Source organism: Meriones unguiculatus, chromosome 6 (assembly GCF_030254825.1).
Source record: "Meriones unguiculatus strain TT.TT164.6M chromosome 6, Bangor_MerUng_6.1, whole genome shotgun sequence".
Taxonomy (NCBI): Eukaryota; Metazoa; Chordata; class Mammalia; order Rodentia; family Muridae; genus Meriones; species Meriones unguiculatus.
The window spans coordinates 48987445-49009422 of NC_083354.1; the positions used below are offsets into that span (position 1 = coordinate 48987445).

General features: G+C 46.5%; 1 protein-coding gene across 1 annotated transcript in view; it reads left to right on the forward strand.

Annotated features, from left to right (window-relative positions):
• Nucleotides 1-19914, forward strand: part of Ephb1 (EPH receptor B1) — a 421622-nt gene extending 401708 nt beyond the window's left edge. The window contains exons 13-16 of the mRNA XM_060385432.1: nucleotides 5917-6066; nucleotides 12535-12728; nucleotides 14370-14525; nucleotides 18421-19914. Coding sequence (XP_060241415.1) covers nucleotides 5917-6066; nucleotides 12535-12728; nucleotides 14370-14525; nucleotides 18421-18529 — 609 coding nt within the window. The 3' untranslated portion in view covers nucleotides 18530-19914. The remainder of the gene's footprint in view (nucleotides 1-5916; nucleotides 6067-12534; nucleotides 12729-14369; nucleotides 14526-18420) is intronic.
• Nucleotides 19915-21978: the final 2064 nt, after the last annotated feature.

The window sequence follows — 21978 nt, forward strand, 5'->3', positions numbered from 1 at the left end:
ACTCTTTGGTCCAAAGTAGCAGACAGCGACTGGGGAACAGGAGAGGGGGCGTATCACATAGATGTGCTCTGAAGATAGGGCCCATCTGCGCCCCAACTTGTCTACACAGGGCTGCATGGAGATGCTTTCACGGGTGGCTGCCTCACCCAGGCTTGTCAACTATAGCCAGGATGGTCCCTGCCCCGAGGGGTGTGTCCAATCTGCCCACTCCAGAGTGGCTCTTGACATGCAAGGCAAATTTGCCCTCTGTTCCTTTTTCAGCGTTTTAAGATCTTTTGAGATTTAGTGTGGTATGGACACATACTTGCCACCTGCTAACTCACCCACTGCAGACATTGCTCACCAAGGCCGACACCTCCTTCTGTGGTCTCAAGGACAACCTAGGCCTACGTCTTAGAGCTGCCTACCAGTGATTCTGATTGAATTCAGATTCCTGCTGAGCATACCAGTCCTTGGGCATGACTCCCAGGAATTCTGCATAGGGGAGAGTACCTGGGACAGTTAAGGCAACAAAGACCTGCCCTGAGTGGTTACGATGGGCAGACAAGCTTGAGCACTATTGGGCTGGGCCACCTGGGTAAGCTAAGCGGTGCAGCACTGGCCTAGCCTTGCATGTTTGGTATGTCTGGTGTGACTATCTTAGTTCAAGGTCTTGGGACTCTAATGCCTGCTAGGAAAGAGCCCTCCACAGTGTGGACTGTGGCTAGGGGCTGATAAACAGCACTGAATAAATATTACTGGGGCCCAAGATTAATTAAGAGGCTTTGATATAAGGTGTTAGAAGTGCCCCTCACCCCCAAGTCCCAACATTCTCTAATAGCAGCATCTCATAAGATTTTACCACTTAAGATCTCGGAGCAGTGATTTTAAATAGCTGCTTCACACTGCTGCGTGTGGTCCATGCATTAGCTTCCTGCAGTTGCTGTAAGAAAGTAAAACAACCCAGCTTTATTGTCATTATTATTATTCTCTCATATACTACATCCCCAGCTGCAGTGTTCCCTCCCTTCCCTTAGCCCAGTCTCTCCTCCCCACATCCCCTCTCCCCCAGACCCAACCCCCTCTGCCTCCCCTTAGGAAAGAGCAGATCTCCCAGGGACATCAACCAAATATGACATAACAGGCTACAACGAGACCAGGCACAAACCATCACATCAAGGCTGGATGAGGCAACCAAGTATGTGGAAAAGGGTCCCACAAGCAGGCAACAGAGTCAGGGGCAGACCCGCTCCCACTGTTAGGATTCCCACAAGAACATCATGGTAATCAGCCATAACATATACGCAGAGGACCTAGGTCAGACCCCTACAAGCTTCCTGATTTCTGCAAGTTCCCAGTCAGTTGATTCTGTGTGCCATAATCTGGCTTTAAATACCAGAAATCCATTTCTCAGTTCTGGAGGCTGGAAGCTGGAGTTTCCTGTTCAGTTAGGGCCATGCTTCATCTAAAGGCCACAGAGGGGAATCTCTTCTGTGTCTCACTCCTAGAAGCTGCCATTCCTCCATTGGCATCTCTTCCTCCGTCTTCACAGGGTAGTCACCCCTTTGTGCTGCCATCTGTACATGATCTTATTAACAAGCAAACATTACATTTAGGGCCAGTCCCAGTGCAGGAGGTCTACACCTCAACTTGATCCTATCCCCCAGGATCCTAACATCACAATGGCAGGTTAGAAGATGGACATATCTTCCTGTGGGTGACACAGTCCAGCTCATAACTCTTAGTAGACCCTTGTTCAATGAGACCAATAACATGATGCTTCCTGGGTTATGTGCCTGGACCATTCAAAATCTAACATATTTTCTATGTTATCAGTCTTTGGAGCAGTGGGCTTATGAAATTCAGATCCATTGTGTGATGCTCTTAGTCATAAACCTATCTCTCCCAAACTTTAACAGATGTGTGTACCATGACTCCAGTATTTTGTGACTAAGTCAATGGTCACCATGGTCAATACCCACTAGTGCCTGGATGTCTGCATAATCCCACAGAGACCTTGTTTTACAGAACATGCTGGAGAGAGAGATCCCATGACCATGCTGGTCATACGGAAAACTGAGCACTCAGCATAGGAATGAGTCCTGAGAGTGGTGTTTGGCTTAGGGTTGATTAGAAGACAAAGGGTGTGTGTTGTACCCATCCCCACTGTGACAAGACAACGTACTGACTGGGTGGCTGCAGAGATAAACTTTTTTTTTCTTGAGGTAGGAGTTGAGTCTCATTGCTGCTATGCCCCTAGTAACCTGCTGAGGACTAAGTGGGAACTGCATAGAGGTCTGTTCTGCAGGACCTGGTTGGAAGAAGTTGGTCACCAGAAGTTGTTTCTTACCCTGGTCCCTTCCTGTGTTCCTCCTTCTCTGTTTTCTGCCTGCCATGATATGAGCTGCTCAGCTCTGCTTCTCCCCACCATGATGGATTAACACCTCTGAAACTGTGAGCCAGAATAAACAATGCCTCTGGGAACTTGTTTCTGTCAGTTATTTGGTCACAGTAAGGATGAACATGACTGAGATATCATCCATTGCTTGCAGACCTGTGTTCACAGCATCCCTGCAGGGAGTCAGGGTGTTGTGCAAAGTGTGTTCTAAGTCTTTCTCTGTCCACAAGGATACTGATTCCCTCCTACTGGACCTAACCATTCCTCAGCATACCAAGAATTCTTCTTTTATGTTACCTACCACCAAATAGAGCAAGTTACTGTTTTTATGTGCCCCTTCTTAATGCCTGCACTGGGAAGTAAGGGACCCTTACAATACTTTGCAGACATGTGGGTGGATTGGCCTTGGCTTCTGTTCCAGATTTCTTCTCCTAGCAGCAAGACTTTGCCAGTCTGTGGACACTCCATCTGCTGCAGTGTCATTCCTTTTCTTCAGTCTCCACATGGGGCTGGTCAGCATTCTCTAACGTAATAGATTTTCCTTACATAAATGAAGACAAGTTAAGTAATCATACCCATCACTGTAATTACTGCTGAGCATCAGAAGGCAAGGCCGCCTGTGTGGCACTTAAAAAGAAACAAGGGAAACTTAAAATCCTTGAGAGGGAAGGCACCCACCCCGTGCTCCCCCGACTTTGTGTTTCCCTCTGTTCTGCTGCAGAGATCAGCGCAACCCTGGCTTTTCAACCAAGGAGAAGAGCTGGCCATGACAATCTGTCACTTCCTTGTCCAGGGAAACTCTTCTGGAAGGTCCAGCCACCTGCTGAGATGGAGGGAGTGGTGGTGACAGACCATTCTCCATGTTCAGTGAGGCCCAACCGTGCAAGGTGGCAGGAGGGCTCGGGGCGCCCTGCCAGTGGGCCTGGCACTGCCACTTTCCATGCAAGAGGGAGCAGCTCAACAGCTGTTGCTGACGGACCCTGGGGTCTGCTCCAGACTTGGCAGAGGAGGACACATCCAGACTCCCAAATCATCTCTTTGAAATTCAGAACTACGCTTTCATCCCTCACCACTCCCTCAACAAACACACACAAAGGATAACCAAGCCCCAAGTCCCTTTTAATTACAGACATTCTCTGCTTAGTCTTCTCTGTCTCCCAGTCTTGCACACACATACTGAGAAGTCCGTTCTCTCTCTCTCTCTCTCTCTCTCTCTCTCTCTCTCTCTCTCTCTCTCTCATACACACACACACACACACACACACACACACACATGCACACACACACACACACCTCCTGTTCTGTCTTACCTCACCTAACTCAGGTGTTGTCCACATTGTGTTTTGAGGCAGGGTCTGTTATTGTCCTAAAGCTCACAAAGTAGGCTAGGCTGGTTGGCCATGAGCCCTAGGGATTTATCAGCATTGGGATTGCAAGTGCAGGCCACCACGTCTGCCTTTCTTTACATTGGTTCTGGGGACCAAACTCTGGTCCTCATGGTTGCTAGGTGAACACTTACTAACTTAGCTATCTCCCTGGCCCAACTCAAGTTATTTGAGAAAGCAAAACACCTTTCCCTTTGGAAGAGTCCTGGCTATCTGAAGATGTGGCAACAACCTCTCCCTCATGGGCAACACAGAACACAGGTCTCTGGGCTACTACCTTCTGACATTTACATGTTTTGGCAGTTACTTTTTCACCAGATGAGTTTCCTACCTCTTTTCCCAGCCATGGGTACCATATTGCTAAAGCCAGTAAATGCATTTGTGTTCTGGGGTATGATGCGGACAGAGCATCCCTTGCAAGGCAGCCTAAGCCTGGCCTCCAGGCATTTGTCATGTTTCTGGCATTTGAGCTGAGGACATCTCCCACCCCGAAAGCCTGCCAGAATCCCCAGGGGAAATCAGGACTGTCTTCCTTGCAGAAAGTTGGACATGTGCTGGGGGAGGGCCAGGCCAGGTGGCCTTCATTTCTTGCAGCCCTGGAGAGGCAGCCAGATAAAAATCCACTTGGCAGTTTACTGTTGCTTCTCCTCCTTCCTGTAGATGAACCATTTATACAGTTCCAAAGCATTTCCTTCTGCTAAACTCCACTATAGATGCTGGTGATTTGAATGGATTGTAAGAGTACTCGATATAAAAGTTAGCCTCCTGCAGCTCAAGCGTGAGTCCTGGGAGGAAAGAAAGTAGGGTCTGTTGTCCATTCTTGCAGCCTCCATCGCCGTGTTCCCTTAGTCTCTGGGATTGCGGAGTGATACTGTCCAGGAACCTCACAGAACAGTGCTGTGGGGTGAAGTACTGGTATTTGGCATGACGAATAGAAAAGGAGGATCATATGTGTCCTAAGGAGTGAAGTGTTTGGGTGGCAGCTTTGACATAGATCCCATTAGCACACAAAGTCAGTGTAGGTGTGGGCGCAGAACAAGCCAAATTGCCTTGCTTTCTATCCCACCCTCACCGCCCTGTTTTTTTTCTGAGGAATCACTGGCCTCCATCTGGATTTCTCTTCTGCAGCCAGTTTGTCTGTGACTTGCTCTCTAGCTCTGAGCTCAGTGGAAACAGTAGTTAACACACAGTGAGAACAGAAGTTAATACACAGGCAATGTACCATGGACATCTATGAATAGCAGCCACTTGCTGCTCTTCTCTGAGACCCCAGATCTTCCCTTAACAGTACCCAGCAAAAGCAGATGCTGTTTGTTCATTCACTGACTAAGTAAGGGTGAAGATGGACACCTTAGGTTAGCAGTTCTGGCCAGGTCTAGAGGCAAGCTAGGATCAAACGGAGAACTGAGGTAGACACACCCAAGATGGCACTCAGGACACAAAAAAAGGGGGGGAAAACCATATTATTCCTTTGGAAACAGGATCTCTAATCTGCAAGATCCTGACCTCTTTTGATGGGCAGATGAAGTGAACAGTATAAAAACAGGCTAAGGGCTCTCCATACCCACTACAACCCGTGGCTGTGAGCGGGACAAGGACATGGAGCTAGGGAAACCCTTCCTAAGAGATGGAGCACGAGATGAGCAGAGGCAGAGGTACAGTTGGCGTACCCTTTCGGTGGAAGAGTCCTCAGAGAGGATGCCCCAGTACAATGCTCCGTTGGGTACATTGTATTTTCTCTTTGATCCAAATCTATGGTGTTTACATTGACACGAGACAATGACAACCATAACGTTCATCTCTGGTAGCCAGTCCAACGTGGTTCTAGTGAGTCTGGTTGTGCTCTCTCTCGCCACCACCTTACCAGCACCAATGGTAGCACAGCAGGGTATCAGGCTGGGATGGTGAAATCTCATCCCTGCTCTCCCCTTTATGTGTGGAATGCCCATGAAGCCAGTACAGACCTTACTGGTCCTCAGTATCTCTTCTAAGTAGACCTTCCCATCAGTGTTTCTTAGTGGTGACTCAAAGGACTTTTTTTGGCTGTCCTAGTTTACAAGCTGGGGCAGTGCACTGTATGGCGTGGAATAAGATGTATACCTGTTTCTTTTTAACTTTTTTGAACCAACCTAGTTTGGTCTCTCCTTCTTCTAGGGAGGGAAGATCCCTGTGAGATGGACAGCCCCAGAGGCCATCGCCTACCGCAAGTTTACATCAGCCAGCGATGTCTGGAGCTACGGGATTGTCATGTGGGAAGTCATGTCATTCGGAGAGAGACCCTACTGGGATATGTCCAACCAAGATGTAAGTATCACCAAATCTAATAGCCATCAACACACATCCAATCCAAGTATACCTCATGCCATGAGTACCAAGGCCTCAGTTCTAACTTGTGATAAGTTAGAGCATAACCTGAACTTATAACCCTGAACTTAAAATCAGCTGGAGATGCACAGACACATTTGCCATGTGCCTGAAGGAACCAAAGAACATGGAGTGCATCAGAGCCACCAACCACAAAGTTTATGAAGGCAGTGGGCTTTTCCTGAAGAGCCATGAGCCCTGACTAGACCAGACCTAAACTAAGCATGCAATTTGACAGCAATTCCTAGCCAATGTGTCAGGTTTTCCTTTCATGTCTGTTATGGGGATCAGAGGAAAGGGCTAGTCTACAAGCCATGGCCAGAGTCCCCATCCTGCACTGCCTATGGCACCTGTGTGGTTCTTAGAAAGTTACAGTTTCCAAGACATTGCCACCAGCTTAAAGAGAGGAAGTATAAGGAGCCCTTCTTCCTTTAGAACCGGGCCTTGGTGAGCCCTAGCACTGAGAATGCTTACCAAAGCCCTCAGGAAGGCTGCAGAAGTAGGACCCTGTCCACAGGGTGACGGGCAGGCTATCAACCTCCCTCCAAGCTGCCCTCCATAGAGAGGGTAAAAACAGGAAGGAAGAAGTTATTAAAGATTCTGTAAGTAGAGGCAATTTTGGAGATTTTTTTTTTCCGGGTGGGGAATTTGCTTCATAGTTAAGAGTGATAAAAGCTCTGAGATGATTGGGTGTGATAAGATGCTGATCAAAACTCTTGCCTGGATTTTAATGCCACGGCTGCCCTGCACTATCCTTCTGGACCACTACTCTTCTATATTTCCAATGCCTGCTTTCCACTTGGTGCTCAGAGGCTTGCAGCCTGTAAAGCCTGCATACATGTATTCATCTTCCCACCTTCATGGGGGCGGTCCTTATACTTCCAGGGTTCTTAGCTGGAAGAGATAGGGCCGTCCCCTGTATAGACCCAGTCCATTCAGCTTCTACGGTCACGCTGTAAACACACGCTTGCTTGGCTGGCCTCTGAGGCACTCCTCGGCCTACAGAAACTGCCCTCAGCCAGTCTTCCTGGATTTTCTCAAAGAATGAGGAAGGTAGTGGTTCTCCAGCAAAACTATGAGAAGAGGATCTGGGTTGATGATGGAACAGAACTCAGTGCGGGTGTGTGCAGGGTGCTCCAGGGGAGCAGATGATGAAAGGACTGCATCCCTCACCAGGTCCTGATGCCAACCGCATGGCGTCCGGGTCCTCTATTATCTGTGATTAGCCACGCCTCGCCTCTGCTCCTGTAGTGTGTCCAATCAGTAAGCAGTGGAGCTGACAGTAAGCGTGCTGCCTTTATGAAATCGGTTGCACACAGCTTCCATCTATACTGTCTAAGTGAGAAATGCTAGCCAGACAATGCAGACCCATCTTGTCCCTGCCCAGAGACCTTAATCTGATAAAGAACAATTCAGCTCACATAGAATAGATTACAAAACAGACAGGCGGGATTTGACACTTAAGATATTCTCAGGTAATTCTTTCACCTTCGCTGAAAGCGAATAGAATTTCTGACACTGGTTTTCAAGAATTCCAAAATCATTCATTCCACACAGTCAACGTGTGCTAATGGTGACTAAGCATTGCATTTGCTGATTCTATTCTTGAGGGTCCAGTGGCACCTACTGAGGGTTTAAGGAGTATTTAGTAGGGGGGAAGAAGGTTTCCGAGATATTTGACGTTTGGGTAGAGACTCAGAGGATATGCAAACATCTGCAAAATAGTCGATAATTCTCTTTTTTTTCAAAATAAAAGTCCCTAAGCCTTGTCCCAAGTACAATTCTGCTCCTAATGGGAACAGGAGGTGACATCATGCTCATTCAGAAAGCCCCTGGGGCCTGGCCTGGGAGAGCAGAAGGAGGGGCTGAGCTGCAGTCACACTCATCAGAAAGCATGGAGTGGTAGCGGTGAAGGATTTTTACAGATGACAATTGAAAAGGCTTTAAGGAAGAGAATTGCAGAGGCAAGTCGGAGTGCTGGTAATTGGGCTTCTGGAGCCCAGGAAGGTCTTTGAACATGTACAGAGAGTTTGTCAGCCAGAGAGAGCAACTTGGAACTTCTGCGGCTTGGATCTGATTGACAGAGATAATGAGAGTGGCAGTGTCTGTGGAGAGGAGCTGCGGCTTCATTGAAACATCAGAGCTCATCTTAACCCACTCTGCCCTGGTTCCTCCACTGCTCTGCGCTCCTCCACTTCACACTCCGCAGTTCAGGGTCGAGTAGGTACCACCTGCCTCCAGCTAATAGGAAATACACATTTGGGGACAGCCGAGGACTCAGCTCAGGCTTTGAGAAAGGGACATCGCTCACTGTCCAGAGATGCTACAGTTACTTCATAGGATGCCTGAAAACACTTGGGACCACCCACCATCTCTGGGCCCATGTGAACACAGGGAGTCCCTCTCCTATTTAAACATTTTGAATATGCCCGGAAGTGTTTACTGATAATGGACTTTTAGTGGGTTATAGCAGACTATCTAGTGAGCTCAGGTTAAGTAGCCTAGACTGCTTCTCATATCCTGCCCCAACATCTCCCTCTTCCTCTCCCCTAGAAATGATGTCTGATCTTGCTCTTTTATCCACTCTGTTTATTTTTTTGGTTTGTTTGTTTGTTTTGAGACAGGGTTTCTTTGTGTAGCCCCAGCTATCCCAGAACTGGCTCTGTAAACCAGACTGGCCTTGAACTCCACTCTTTTTAATATTCATAAACCTCACCCTGCTATGAACCAAGGAAGGGACCTAGAACTCCTCCTGATTGAGCTTCCCTCCTGCCAGGCTAGCATACCCTGGGCCCTGGCCTTAGCCCAAGTCTTCCCATACAATCTAAATGTGGTCACTGGTATTTACCACAGTCAGGTATGTTGACTATTCCTTCACGCCTCCTCCTCTCCACTCTCCACATCTGTAAGTGAGGCAGAGAATGATCTCAAAGTCCTTATAGAGGTCTGACATTGTCTTTGATTTAGTAATAGTTTAACAATAACCACATGTACTCCAGAAATCTAGAAAATCTCTAAATCCTCTAAAAGAGAATAAAAATCTCCTGAGTGAAATCATACCAAAGATGAGGACCAGCAGGTAAGTGCTGCCCAAACACCAGTGGATGGAGGACCAAAAGCATTTATTTCTCTCTGAATTTGAGATTTGTGTTAGCCAGCTTTCCATTTCTATAACAAACTAACCGAGAGAAACCATTTTAAAAGAGAAAAGGGTCTTTGGCTTTGTGTTTTGGCTTTTTGGTTTTGGACATGTCATTCACAGCTGGTTGACTTCATGACTTTCAGGACTCTCTGAGCTGGAACCTCACGGTGGTGGGGCATATGGCAGAGGAAGATGTTCATCAACTGGCAGAGTCAGGAGGCAAAAAGAAAGGGGGAAAGAAGGCAGGTTGCCCAGACTCCCTTCTAGGGCATGTCTTCAGTGATGTACTCTTTCTCAAGCTAGGTCACACTTCCTGAAGGTTGCTCCACCTCCTTCTAGCACCAGCAGCTACTGAACAAGCCTTGAACCCAGGTCCTTTGCATACATTACATAAATCCTAAGTGCAGTGTTAGAGCTGGAATGGGAAGTGCCCCTCAGAGGTTCATGTGTTTTTACACTGGGTTTCCAGCTGGTGGCGCTGTTTTGGGAGCAGTGTGGAACCTTTAGGAGAGGCAGCCTGTCTAGAGGAAATAGCTCGCTGGAAAACAGGCCTTGAGAGCTAAAAGCAACCTCCCTTCTGGCCCAAGCTCTCTGCTTCCTAGGTAGAAGGAAATAACAGGCAATAGCTGATCTTGCCCTCTGCCACAGTGGACTCTAACTCCACAAACCTGTGAGACCAAATGCTTCCTCCCTGCCTTAAGCTGCTTTTGTCCACGCTTAGCCACAAGAAAGGGAACTAGTCCCAAGGATAAAGACTTTAGCAGCATCAGTCTGTGGGGATCAGCTTGGTCAATAGCAACAGATCATCTAGAAGAAATAGCTGATGGGGTGAAGTCGCTCCCACTTTGTAAATATGAGTATGGGAAGAGAGTTCCCATGGTTGTTTTCTACAGGAAAAGGTAAGAGATGGGATGTGATACCAAAGTGTCCCTACCATGTGCTTGATTTCAAATGCTACCTTCCTAGACTTCCCAAACAGCCACTAGCAGTCCCCTGCTTGCTGAGAAGCTATCCACCAGAAAAGAGGTGGTGGTAATAGTACCTCCATGTGAGGAGGACCTTTTTGTCTGTTGGTCATCTGAGCAGAGCTCAGTCTGGATTCCCTCGCTGTGTCATCTGGTCTTTCAAGCAACTCACTGTGCCCTTTCCAGTCCAGTGATCACCCGTAAATTTCATAGATAAGGAAAAGTAGAATTTGCACCCAGGATCCACTGGTCCACCCCTCCAAACTTATGAAGTACTGTCACTAACACAGCCACTCTGCTCCAGTCTGACCTTTGGGAGGAGCAAGTGTTCGTGACATTTTGATATCCCCTTCCAGAACTGGTTAGCATGACAAAGAAATGGAGGAAAGGCCAAACAGCAGGACAGTTACCAACACGGTTCCATTGCTTCAGTCTAAAGCTCGTGGGCAGAAGATTTGGCACATAGGTGCGTCCTCTCCTCTTGACGCCCTGACTGGAGTTGTTGGGTCCCTGGAGCAGCACAAGCAGTGCTCCTCAGTGCTGTTCCTCTGAGACAGTGAAGGGAGTTGACTTGCTTGTGGGGAACATGCCAGCAGTTTAGGGGAGCACCAATGCCTTCTGCTGCCTCGCATAGAGGACTCTAAAGTCCCCAAACCCCATGAGACTGGAGACCTGGGCTTTAGCCCCTCCTGCTGGCCTGAAGTGAGCCAGAGAAAGCTTCTTGGATCACTCAGTGGACAAACTTGTCTCCACAACGAATGGAGACTTTCTTCCCCTCAGTTTGGTTGCTTAGGAAGAGTAAGAAAGCAGCATGTGTCAGCGAACCAGGTGATGGGAAAATGCCCAGTCACTGGTCCTCATGGATCCCTTAGCTTAGCTCCGTCCTGGGTCAGCTCATGAACACCCCATAGGCTCTAGCTGAGTGCTGCGGCCGCTAAGGTTAAATTACGGCGGCCACCCCTCTGACACCTTAAAGCCAAGTGTCATGTGTGTTTTAGCTTCAGGCTATCACTCAACATATGTATCATGCACACCACTTCTTTGCTTATCTTTCCGTTTCCTCATGGGGGAAACAGGTCCATAATGGCCTCCAATGAGGATAGAAGGGAATTTGCCTGACAAGAGTAGGGAGGAGATTAAAAAAAAAAAAAAATAGTGCAATACACTCTTCAAAAGAATGTTCCCAGTCACTCATCATTTTATATAGTAATGATACTAATGTAAAATGTATGCTCATTTTTCACCACATTAAATGGAAAAAATAATACACTGATTATCGCTAATAACCTCAGGTAATATTATTTCATGCCATATGTACCATCCATACAAATTGTGAAAATATAAGCCGATTGAGAATGTTCACTTTTTGACCAATTTACAAGGTCAGAAAGAAAAGAATAATCAGTTGAAATTAATCCAGCTTCTTAAAAGGGAGGTGAAAATACCAGAAAATCACCAAACTTCAAATTTTCTTTGCTATTTAAGGTGTTTCGCCTGTTTAATACAAAATCAATGCACAATGATTATAGACAATAAGACACAAGCAAGCAAGAATTAAAACATAAAGAGCATCCGTGTTCCTCCCTGCCCAGAGGTGACTGCAGTTTAGGCCACAGTGTATATTCGACCAAGGTCCCATGTGTGTGCAGTTGCTCGCCTAGTTATGACTTTTCATTTTCGATGAAAGCAACACTTTGTCTTATGGTTACTAGTCTCACTTTTTTGCCTGATAGTGTGACTGTGTGAGCTTATTTCCATTTCAATGGCTACCTCACTTTAAAGGCTGCTTAGTTTCCAGCTTCCCAATGTTCTGCGCGTGTCCCCTTATACAATCATATGCTTAGCACTTGGGTCATTTAGGATTTTTTTTTCTAATACAAAAAGTGCAGATCGAATACAATTGACTCAGTCTAGTGTGAAAATACCATCCGATCCCACGGTACTGGAGTTACAAATGGTTGTGAGCTGCCTGATGCGGGCACTGGCAACCAAACCTGGTTCTTCTGCAAGAGCAGCAAGTGCTCTTAACCAATGAGCCTTCTTTCCAGCCTTATGACGCCTCTCCTTAAGCAAACATCTCCAGAGACCCAATTGTATCAGGCCCTGCACCAGGGGCAGGATATACAAAGGGACAAGATCTTGGTCCCACTTTCACCGAAAATCATTTGGTGGGAAACGAATGGACCAAGGAGAGAATCTGTGTCAACCTGGCTGGAGGACACCCCATCTTTGGGGCTAATTTCCTAATGACCAGCTGGTAAGACATATCCTCGCCACAGAGATCATTTTGTGCCCCTGCAGGTCATCAATGCCATTGAGCAGGACTACCGGCTGCCCCCTCCTATGGACTGCCCAGCTGCCCTGCACCAGCTCATGCTGGACTGTTGGCAGAAGGACCGCAATAGCCGGCCCCGTTTTGCAGAGATTGTCAACACCCTGGACAAGATGATCCGGAACCCAGCTAGTCTCAAGACTGTGGCAACCATCACCGCTGTGTGAGTCCTAGTGAGGCAGAGGCATGCCTAGAGGTGGTTGTTGTCGGGGTCAGGGGCAAGGCTGGCAGCTTCTGTTCTGTGGAGAGCACGGTTGGAGTGGCACAGATCGTCTACTAATGGAAGACATGTTCAGATTTTTTTCTTTTTTTTTTTTTAAAGCCTCCTTCTTTCTAAAATGTATTCCATGTGTCCATTGTGGACAGATATTCAAAGACCTCGTCAGTTTTCTACCATCTGTTGGCAGACAGTGGAAAGCAGCACTGGGTTCTCTGTTAGTGGCCTGTATCTAATATGCTTGGCAATGCACTGTTTCTAGGTGATCTTGTTTCTCAGAGGCACATCTTTGTTTACTACAGTGTAACTATAGGCCTGGAGTTTGGGCCAACAGTCAGACAGGTAAAGTCTCTGATTGCTATGGGAGAAAGAAATGCGAAGCAGATTCATTTTATGTGAATGGATGCACAAAATAGCTGTCAGCTATGATGTCTGCTGTGATTCACTCAGATAGATTTGCATTAGCTCCTTTGTTAACTTCTGCTTTCAACCAACATGTAGTAGGTGGCTGCTGGTCAGTCCCTGTGTTCAGTGCTGCTGCTATACAACACATGGGATGTGGTCCTTGCCATTGTAGAGTCTAAAATAATTTAGAACAGCAGACATTAATCAGATGATTATTTAAAAAATGTAAAATTGAGGTCTTAATGGCTGATGTAGCAAAGTCCTATAGAGAGGCACCCAGAGTGCATGTCTCCAGCTGCAGTAGAGAAGGTGATGATATTGGAAATGAGACATGAAGGGCCAGAGTGGATTGACTAGGTGACCATGGAAATGGGGGCAAAGGGCAAGTGAGCCTGTGAAGAGAGTTGGAAGCTCAGGGCTGGCCAGTTGCTAAGCTTGAAGTTGAGGAAGCTGATGAGGTGGGCAAAAATAAGGCCATTCAGCATTCTCAGGACATATTGGACATTATCTTGATTTTTCAGAACAATAAGCACCTATTCAAGGGGTTGGCATGCATTAGGGTCAAGGAGAGAGCTTTGGGTGTGATCATTTCTGCATTTTGAAAAATGTATCTGACTGCAGTGCAGACCTTGTGAGAACTCAAGAATGACCAAAGAAAAAAGTGTCTTAAAGAGGGTAATGGCTGCGCAAAGCTGTAGGAAGTGAACTCTTGTAACCTAGGGGAAGTTGGCTGTGAAGCTGGAGTGACATCAAGATAGCTGACGTCAAGGGGTCCAGTTTAGTTACCTGCATGTCTTACCTTGAGTATGTTCCGAGAAGGGCAGTCAGGGCTGGGCTGTTCCGCTCCATGCTTTTCAACCAGCAGGAGAAAGAAAACTTTCCAGCAGATTTGGCAAGGTTCTGGTAAACTGTACGCATCTTCTACAGGACCACATCTTTGGATGGGGAGTCACGTCTATTTCAGTTGACAAAGGAGCCACTGGCTGCCCTTCCTTTCAACTGAATACCATAGCAGTCAGCTTGTGTTGTTGACTGACCTGTGACAATACCCAGACATCAAGGACTGTCTGTCCCCTCAGCTTTGGAGATGGTGTTGGGGGGAGAGGGAAAGGAGGGAAGGGTCAGCCTAGAGGGCCACCTCTCTGCAGCCACGAGGTCACCTGTTCCTGTCTGTCTCGCCAGGCCTTCCCAGCCCCTGCTTGACCGCTCTATCCCAGACTTCACTGCCTTTACCACCGTGGATGACTGGCTGAGTGCCATCAAAATGGTCCAGTACAGGGACAGCTTCCTCAGCGCTGGCTTCACCTCCCTCCAGCTGGTCACTCAGATGACATCAGAGTAAGTGATGACACTCTCCTTTGTCCAGCCCAGGGCAAGGTGTTGAGCCCCCTTCCCTGCTACTGGCAACGACGTGGTTCGAAGCTCTTTCCCTGTATAGAACTAGCCTCGTGGAGCTGTACTTTGGTAAGATGAAGGTGGGAGATGGAGGAGGACTGAGAGAGCTGGAAGAAATCTATTCTGGGCCCTGGATGAGAGTTCTTCATAGTCATAACCATATGTGGTTTGTCTAATCATCAAGTCTCTCCCTCATTTAAGTTTATAAACTCAGTCCATCAAAGGGAGCTTCCAGATGGAAAGGAAGAACACAGCAGCCAGCACTTTAAGGCAGTGTCTCAGGCAGGATGCTGCACTGATTCAGCAACTGCTGAGCTGTGTGGGGAGTCGTCCTCACACTTGGACAACCCTTGCAAACACACACACACACACACACACACACACACACACATACACACACATGTTTCCATCCCCCACACATTATTTAGCAGTCTGCTGCTCCCACCTGAGTGTCAAGGAATACACAAAATAAAATTATTCAAATAAGATGAGAGCTAGACAGGTTCTTAGAGATACACGTGGTCCATCATTTCCCCCGGAACATTCTGAACAGCACCCGTGGTGGGAAATGTTAATAGGTTCTCCTTGGAAAAAAGGTCCCACGGTCAAATAAATTTGGGAAATACTGTACATTTTATCACCCCTGTGGAGATTCACTGCTCATATCAGCATTATAAAGGCCATGAGAAATCCTGAAATAAAGAATCCCATTTCAAATTATTAAATACCATCGAACCATAGTTTTGAGGGACAGGTTTTTATGGAACTGCAGTTTGGGAGATATTTATCTAGTTCTAGCCTTTCTATTCAGCAAATTCTGAAATAGTGCGACACATGAGGCAAGATGGGACACAAAGATGCTTTTCTGGCTGCTGATTCAATTTGCATCTACCTGTCCTCCCTCCCCTCCCCTCCCAGGTACCCTTGCTGCTCACTGGAATAGACTGGGGATCTTTAAGAAGTAGAGAAGTCTTAGCTTGGGGATGGGTAGTCTGCCGGTAGAGTGCTTGCCTTACATGCATGAAGCCCAGAGTTCAGCCTCCAGTATTGCATAAACTGGGAATAATGGTGCATGTCTGTAATCCCAGCACTTGAGCGATAGAGACAGAGTGATCAAAAACAAAGTTATCTTCAGTTACCAGTTCAAGGACAGCCAAGGCCAAAAACCAAAGTGCTGATGCCACCTGGAGGCATCTGATTAACTGCTATGTGGTGAGGCCAGGGCTTACGGGGGATTTCAGTGTTCCCTAGGTGATTCTGATGTATGACAAAGGTTAGGAAACACAGGAAGGACCAGGCTCAGATTATGCTTTTTTTCTTCTGCATTCAAAGAAGTTCAAATAATACAATCTAGGAAATCAACACACACAAACACACACACACACACACACACACACACACACACACCTGAGCTGTAGTGTGTACTGACAGCATCACAGTGGATTCTGAAAGCCTGTGGTATGCATCTCCTTTGACAGAGGACCCATCAATCCAGTAGGCAGCTGACCAATGTTAACTGATCTATTATGTGAGGCACAGTGCTGGGTTTTGCAGGTCTTATGGTCAGACCAGTTGCTGCATCCAGGGGATAAGGGTGGAGACCCACCCTTAGCTTTGCACCATAGCGCAGAAGGACAGATTCCAGACCCTGACTGCTTCCAGCCTGTTCCCAGCATCACGCTCTATCAATGGGAGGTTTATTCTTATCATACATGATGGAGTCTGGGGTTTTCTCTAGGGCAACGGAATGTGCACCTCAATTTGAATCCACTGAGTAGCAGTGCATGTTTTATAGAGGTCTGCTTCCCATTGATCCCTAAAAAAGAATGATTGCTAATCGGACAGCTCAAAACTAAAAGAAAAAATTTAAAAAGAACCAGCCTCCCCATCCTTCAGAGTCCAGAGAGATTCCCTGGGTGATCAGAGGGCCTTCCCACATGTTTGTGGAGTCAGGACCGCTCCAGTTTGCCCACTCTAATCTCTCTGAGATTTTTTTTTTTTTTTGACATGTTTCTCCTCCTCCCTTCCATAACTGAATGAGTCAAATGAAGCTGTTCCTTCGGTCTGGGGAAAGTCGCAGAAAAAGGAACAAGGAGAAGATTAAAAGAAAGAGTCAAACTGAAAATGAAGGGATTTAGTTCAAAGTAAAACACAGCCACACAGAACTGGAGCGATTCAGTTTGTTTCTTGAGAGATGAAAGATGGGAGAGAGAGGGGAAAAAAAAAGAAAATGAGCAATGCAATAAAATAGATGGCGGGGCAAATTGTGAACTCAAAATTCAAGCATGCTTCCCTGAAGTATTTGCTATAAAAGACACAGGCAATTTGCCTATCTCAACAGCTGCAGCCCTGGAGAGATTGACTATAGCTGGAGTGGGGTGGGGGAGGGGCAGGAGGTAATCGTGAAGGCCTGGGCACTGTGGGTGCAGACCCAGCCCAGGGTCTAAAAGGGTGTGTGGTGTAGAAAGTGCCTGCCTGTGCTAGTGCCAGGGACCTTGGAAGAAATAAGCAGGACCACAGAAGCATTTGAAAGGAGGCCTATTTGGGAGGCTGGGAACCAGGTGCTCTTGTATTTGAATCCCTCCTCGCTCACTGCTTACCTGCTGTGCGATGTTCAGCGAATCACTTCTTTGAGTGGCGCTTGTCTTGTCTGAAAATGCACATGTAAGAATAGTGTCCATGTCATTGGTTTGTAGAGAGACAAGGAATAGCATAAGCTAACAAGCATGCATTTGGCTCATCACCTGCCCATAAAAAAAAAAAAAAAAAAAAAAAAAAAAAAACCTGGTTGCTGTGAAACTGACTATCGGTGACTCTGCAGTGGTCTCTCAATGATTAAGAAATGCATCTCTGCAGGATTAGATAAGATAGTATACAGCCCATACAGTATGCACATAGTAGCCCATATATTGATATTAGCTAAGGAAAGATGCACGGGTCTCCTTGAGTTCAAACTTAAGCAGTGATCTTGTTCAGATTAATTCTCACAGCTCACAGATGAATCCGATCTGAACCTCTATCCCAGACATATTCGTTAGATTCCTACTTGGGCAGATATTTTTAAAGTTATTTTAAGATCGCCCTTCTTTAAAAATGCATAACATTAAGATTCAAACAGAGTCAGATTGGAAGCTCAGGGGGAAACATCAGAAGACCAGTCAAGCCCCACAGCTTTTCGGTCTCAGTGGGTGTTCACTAATTTAGGCAGAAAGCTCCACAGAATAACCAAAGGCCCACAGAGTGTGCACTTGGAGAGTCAGACAGAGGAGAGGAAAATTCCAGTCCACCTGAGGGTCATGGCCGCTCTGAAGGGGCTGCTTCTGGATCCATGACTGAGGAATAAGGCATAGCTCATGCAGATTGTAGGAGGCAGGAGGGGTGAGGGCTACTGCAGAGAACTTGAGTTTGAGCAGGAGAGTGTTATAACTGAGTACTGGGAGGGAGAGACAGGATGATTAGGCCCTATGGCCAGCCTGACTGTCATTACTGGCATGCCCCAGATCATGAGAGAATGATACAAAAACCAAGATGGACAATACTCAAGGAATGAGGAATAATACTCAAGGCTGGCTTCTGGCCTCCTCATGATGGTGCATGTATGTGTTTACCCTCCCTCCACACACACAGGAGGCTCAGATACACACAAACATATACAAAGTTAAAGAAAATCTGTAGTCACATGCTTGTTAAATACTTGGGCTAATTAAGATTCGGGGACTATCAGTGCATTTTCTGCCTATCCTACACTTTTCAGTTACATGCCTTTGGTGATTAGCTGTGAAAAGCTGCCCTAACTGCCATGTTGACTTGTTCTTTTTCTTCTTTTGTTTTCCTCTAGAGACCTCCTGAGAATAGGGGTCACCTTGGCAGGCCATCAGAAGAAGATTCTGAGCAGCATCCATTCTATGAGGGTCCAGATGAGTCAGTCACCATCGGTAATGGCATGAGAACTCTTGTATTCATAAGGGGAGGAGAGGAAGGAAAAGGACCAGGGTCAAAGGAGAACCAGAGGTGGACTGCTGTGGAATGTGCCAGAAAGACCAGCTTCTTAGCTGGGAAACAGCTTTCCATCTGTGAAGAATGAACTGGACCTGTTGCTCATGGGTAACCGTCGTGTCTCAGCAACAGAAGCATGTAGATGCTGTGGGGAACCAAACAAGTAATGATAAAGATAGAGAAAGGTGATGTTTAACAGAAGTGAAGCCGAAACCATATGCATTGGAAACCAAGGTGAACTCAGTTCCCACCCAAGGGGGACTGGAGTTACCTGTCTGCAGGAAGAAGGGAAGGAGGTGGAGAGAAGAGTCAGAAGCCTCGAGCTGTTCCATCTTCTCCCTCACCTATGACATTCTTTTCTTTTCTCCTTTCGTATTCCTCCCTGACAGTCCCTCCTCCCTCGCCCACGTCCATTTCCCTTTGCTCATGACTCGTGTAGGGAAGTTCCTTCAAATAAAACCCAGCTCCTGAGTCTCCAGATGTCGTTCTGTCAGTTGCCAAAGGACCTTGCTGACCACTACTGCATGGGGATCCAACCAATTCAATTAATGTCTTCATATTGAAGAAGAGATGTACCTTCAATTGAAAACCTTGTTTTTCTTTTGTTTGCATTTTCTGCAAAAAGGAAAAAAGAAACCACAAATTGGAAAAAAAATAATAATAGAAAAACCTGTTTCCGTGTGCAAGAGCACACGTATGTGTGTCTGCGTTATAAAATGACTGTGCTTGTTCGTGACAGATGCAAACAAGAAAAAAAGAATTGGGAAAGTGTTTGGCCCTGGGAGATCTCAAAGGGCTGGAATATGCTGTTGGCCTGGCTTTCTGCTCGGCTCTCTGGCTGCTTGGCTCAATGGGAAGAGAAAAAAAGGGAGGGAACTCAAATGAAAGGAAAATTGAAAAAAAAAAAGTCTCTGAAGTGTTTGCAAATTAAGACAGGAAACAGGTGAGTGGTTTGAATTGGATGCAGTGTGGGCCATTCTAGAGTGATGCTGACGGAAGAGGTATTCTTGATAAGATCTGAAGAAAAGGAGAGGGAGAGGATTTCTGGAGAATGTTCTTCCACATCCCTGGAACCGGCGATTTTGGAGGCAGCAAGGAAGAACTCTTTCTTGCCTGGCCCATGGACTGGCGGAAGCCACGTGGCATCGAGGAATGTCTCTGTCGTGTCCGTGTTTCTCTTTACATTCCTTCTTGTACCTCATTGTTCATTGTTTGATTCACTTTTGTAAATTCCACCTAACATTTGAATAATTTTAATTTCTCCTTTTACCTTAATCTCCTTGCTAATTTTATCTGTCTAATTAAAAAGAGCAGAAGCATGTCTGGGTTTACGTAAGATGTTGTCAGAGTGTGTCCCTGGATCCCGGTTCTAGCTCACACACTGCACCAAGACGTTTACATCCAAGCTTGAGACTGCTTGCCGTGTCTGTAAACCTGCGGAGAGATATGAGGACTTAGCAGGAACCATGGTTCCAAACTTAATATATGATTTAGGGCAGTGAGAGCCTTTTCCTCTAGGCCTCAGTGACTGATTTAGAAGTATCCTAGTTTCATTTCTGTTGCTCTGATAAAATGCCATGGCAAAAAGCAGCCCCAGGAAGGAAAGGTTTCTTTGACTCACACTTCCGGGCAATAGTTCATTATTGCAAATAAGTCAAAACATCAGGAACTCGCAGCCTCTGGTCACATCACATCCACAGTCCAGCACAGAGAGGATAAATGCATGAGTGCTCATTCGTGCTTAGCACCCTTTCTACTCTACACAGTCCAGGATCCAAAGACAGAGAATGTTGCTGCCCACAGTGGGCTCAGACTTCCCACATCAATTAACATAATCAATTCCCCTTAAACAGGCCCACAAGTGTGATCTAGGTAAAACCTTTTGAGACTGTCATCCCTGGAGACTCTAAGTTCTTCCAAGTTCACAATTAGAATAACTATCATGGAGGAGTCCTGACCTTGAGTTACCAGCCCCTGGCTGCGATAGCAGGAAGCTTGAGGATGCAGCCACAACCTAGATGAGCTTACCTCAGAGCATGTCTATACAGCTGAGCCTTGGATGATGGAGAAACTGGAGAGAGTGAGAGGACCTTCCAGCAAATTCCTATGTGACCTGCAGAGGGCTCCAGTTCAGCCAGAAGGGTAGAAGACAGCATCTCCCCTTAGCTGAATAACAATGACATGCAGTATACTAATTATCCTCAAAAAGCTCAGACCAGGAGTGTCTTCCAAGCCTAAGCCATATGACCAATCTATTGTCAGTTTTCCCAGGAATGAGTTCTGATTTGTCACCACACTCTCTAGGCAGCGTCTCTTAACTGAAGACTCCTCTCACACTACCAATGCCAATGTACCTCTGTGCTGATGTTCATTCCAAGCCCTTCAAAGCTGCCCAACTTCACTCCTAGACCAAACACAGAACAAGAAGTATGAAGGGGACTAAGGAGTGTCATTAGCAAGCAGCCAAGACAGGCATTTTTTGCATGCTTTACCTATTTGAGTTCTTTTCCTCACTATGAACATGTGAAGTCACAGCAGATCCTGCTTTTTCCCACTTTCAGACTCAGAATCTCAGGAATAAAGACCCTTCCGAGGTCACAAGATGGAGTCAGCGTTGAACATGGGCATTTGACCCTCGTTCTTCACCACTGTCCCAGGGGGATGTTATACCAAAGTATGGTTTGATATCACCAGGGGGGTGTTGTAAACACAGGTTACAGATCCCACTTTTGGGTTTCCGAATTGATAGGCCTGAAGTGGAACCTAGAACATGAACATCTCACAAGTGGTGCTGATGTTGCTGGTCTGTGAACCACACCATGGAAACCTCTGCAGTAACCCTCCTCATCGAGAATTCATCGTGTTCCAAACGAAGACAGTGGCTCAGGAAATGATAGTTGCTGGGGCTCTTGAGGTTCCTGGAGAGAGAAGCATAAACCCTTACATTCTCAGGCATGAAGTGATAGGAGAGACTGGCAGGCAGAGTCTGCTGCAGAGAGGAGTCTCTGTACCCTGGGTTCAGAGAATATCCTTCTCCACTTTCTAAGAGTTCCTTTGGGAGGATACTCACTAGCAGGGACAGCCCATCCCTCTAGATTTCAGTTGCATGTGCTGCCTTACCATCACACGACTGAGATGTTTTTGTGCATGGGATTGCTGGTGATGGAACTTGGGGCAAGCACTCTACCTACTGAGCCACATTCTTGGCATAAGAGCTCTGATTTTTAATATGACATTTTAATTTATTATTTGAGAATTTCATACTGTATATAATATATTCTTGTGAATATCTATCCCTCACTTTCTCCTCCAACTCCTCCTGGGACCTCCCAAATCCCCCCTCCCAATTTTTTGTTCTCTTTATTTTTGTAACCCATTGAATCCAGGTAGTACTGCTTGT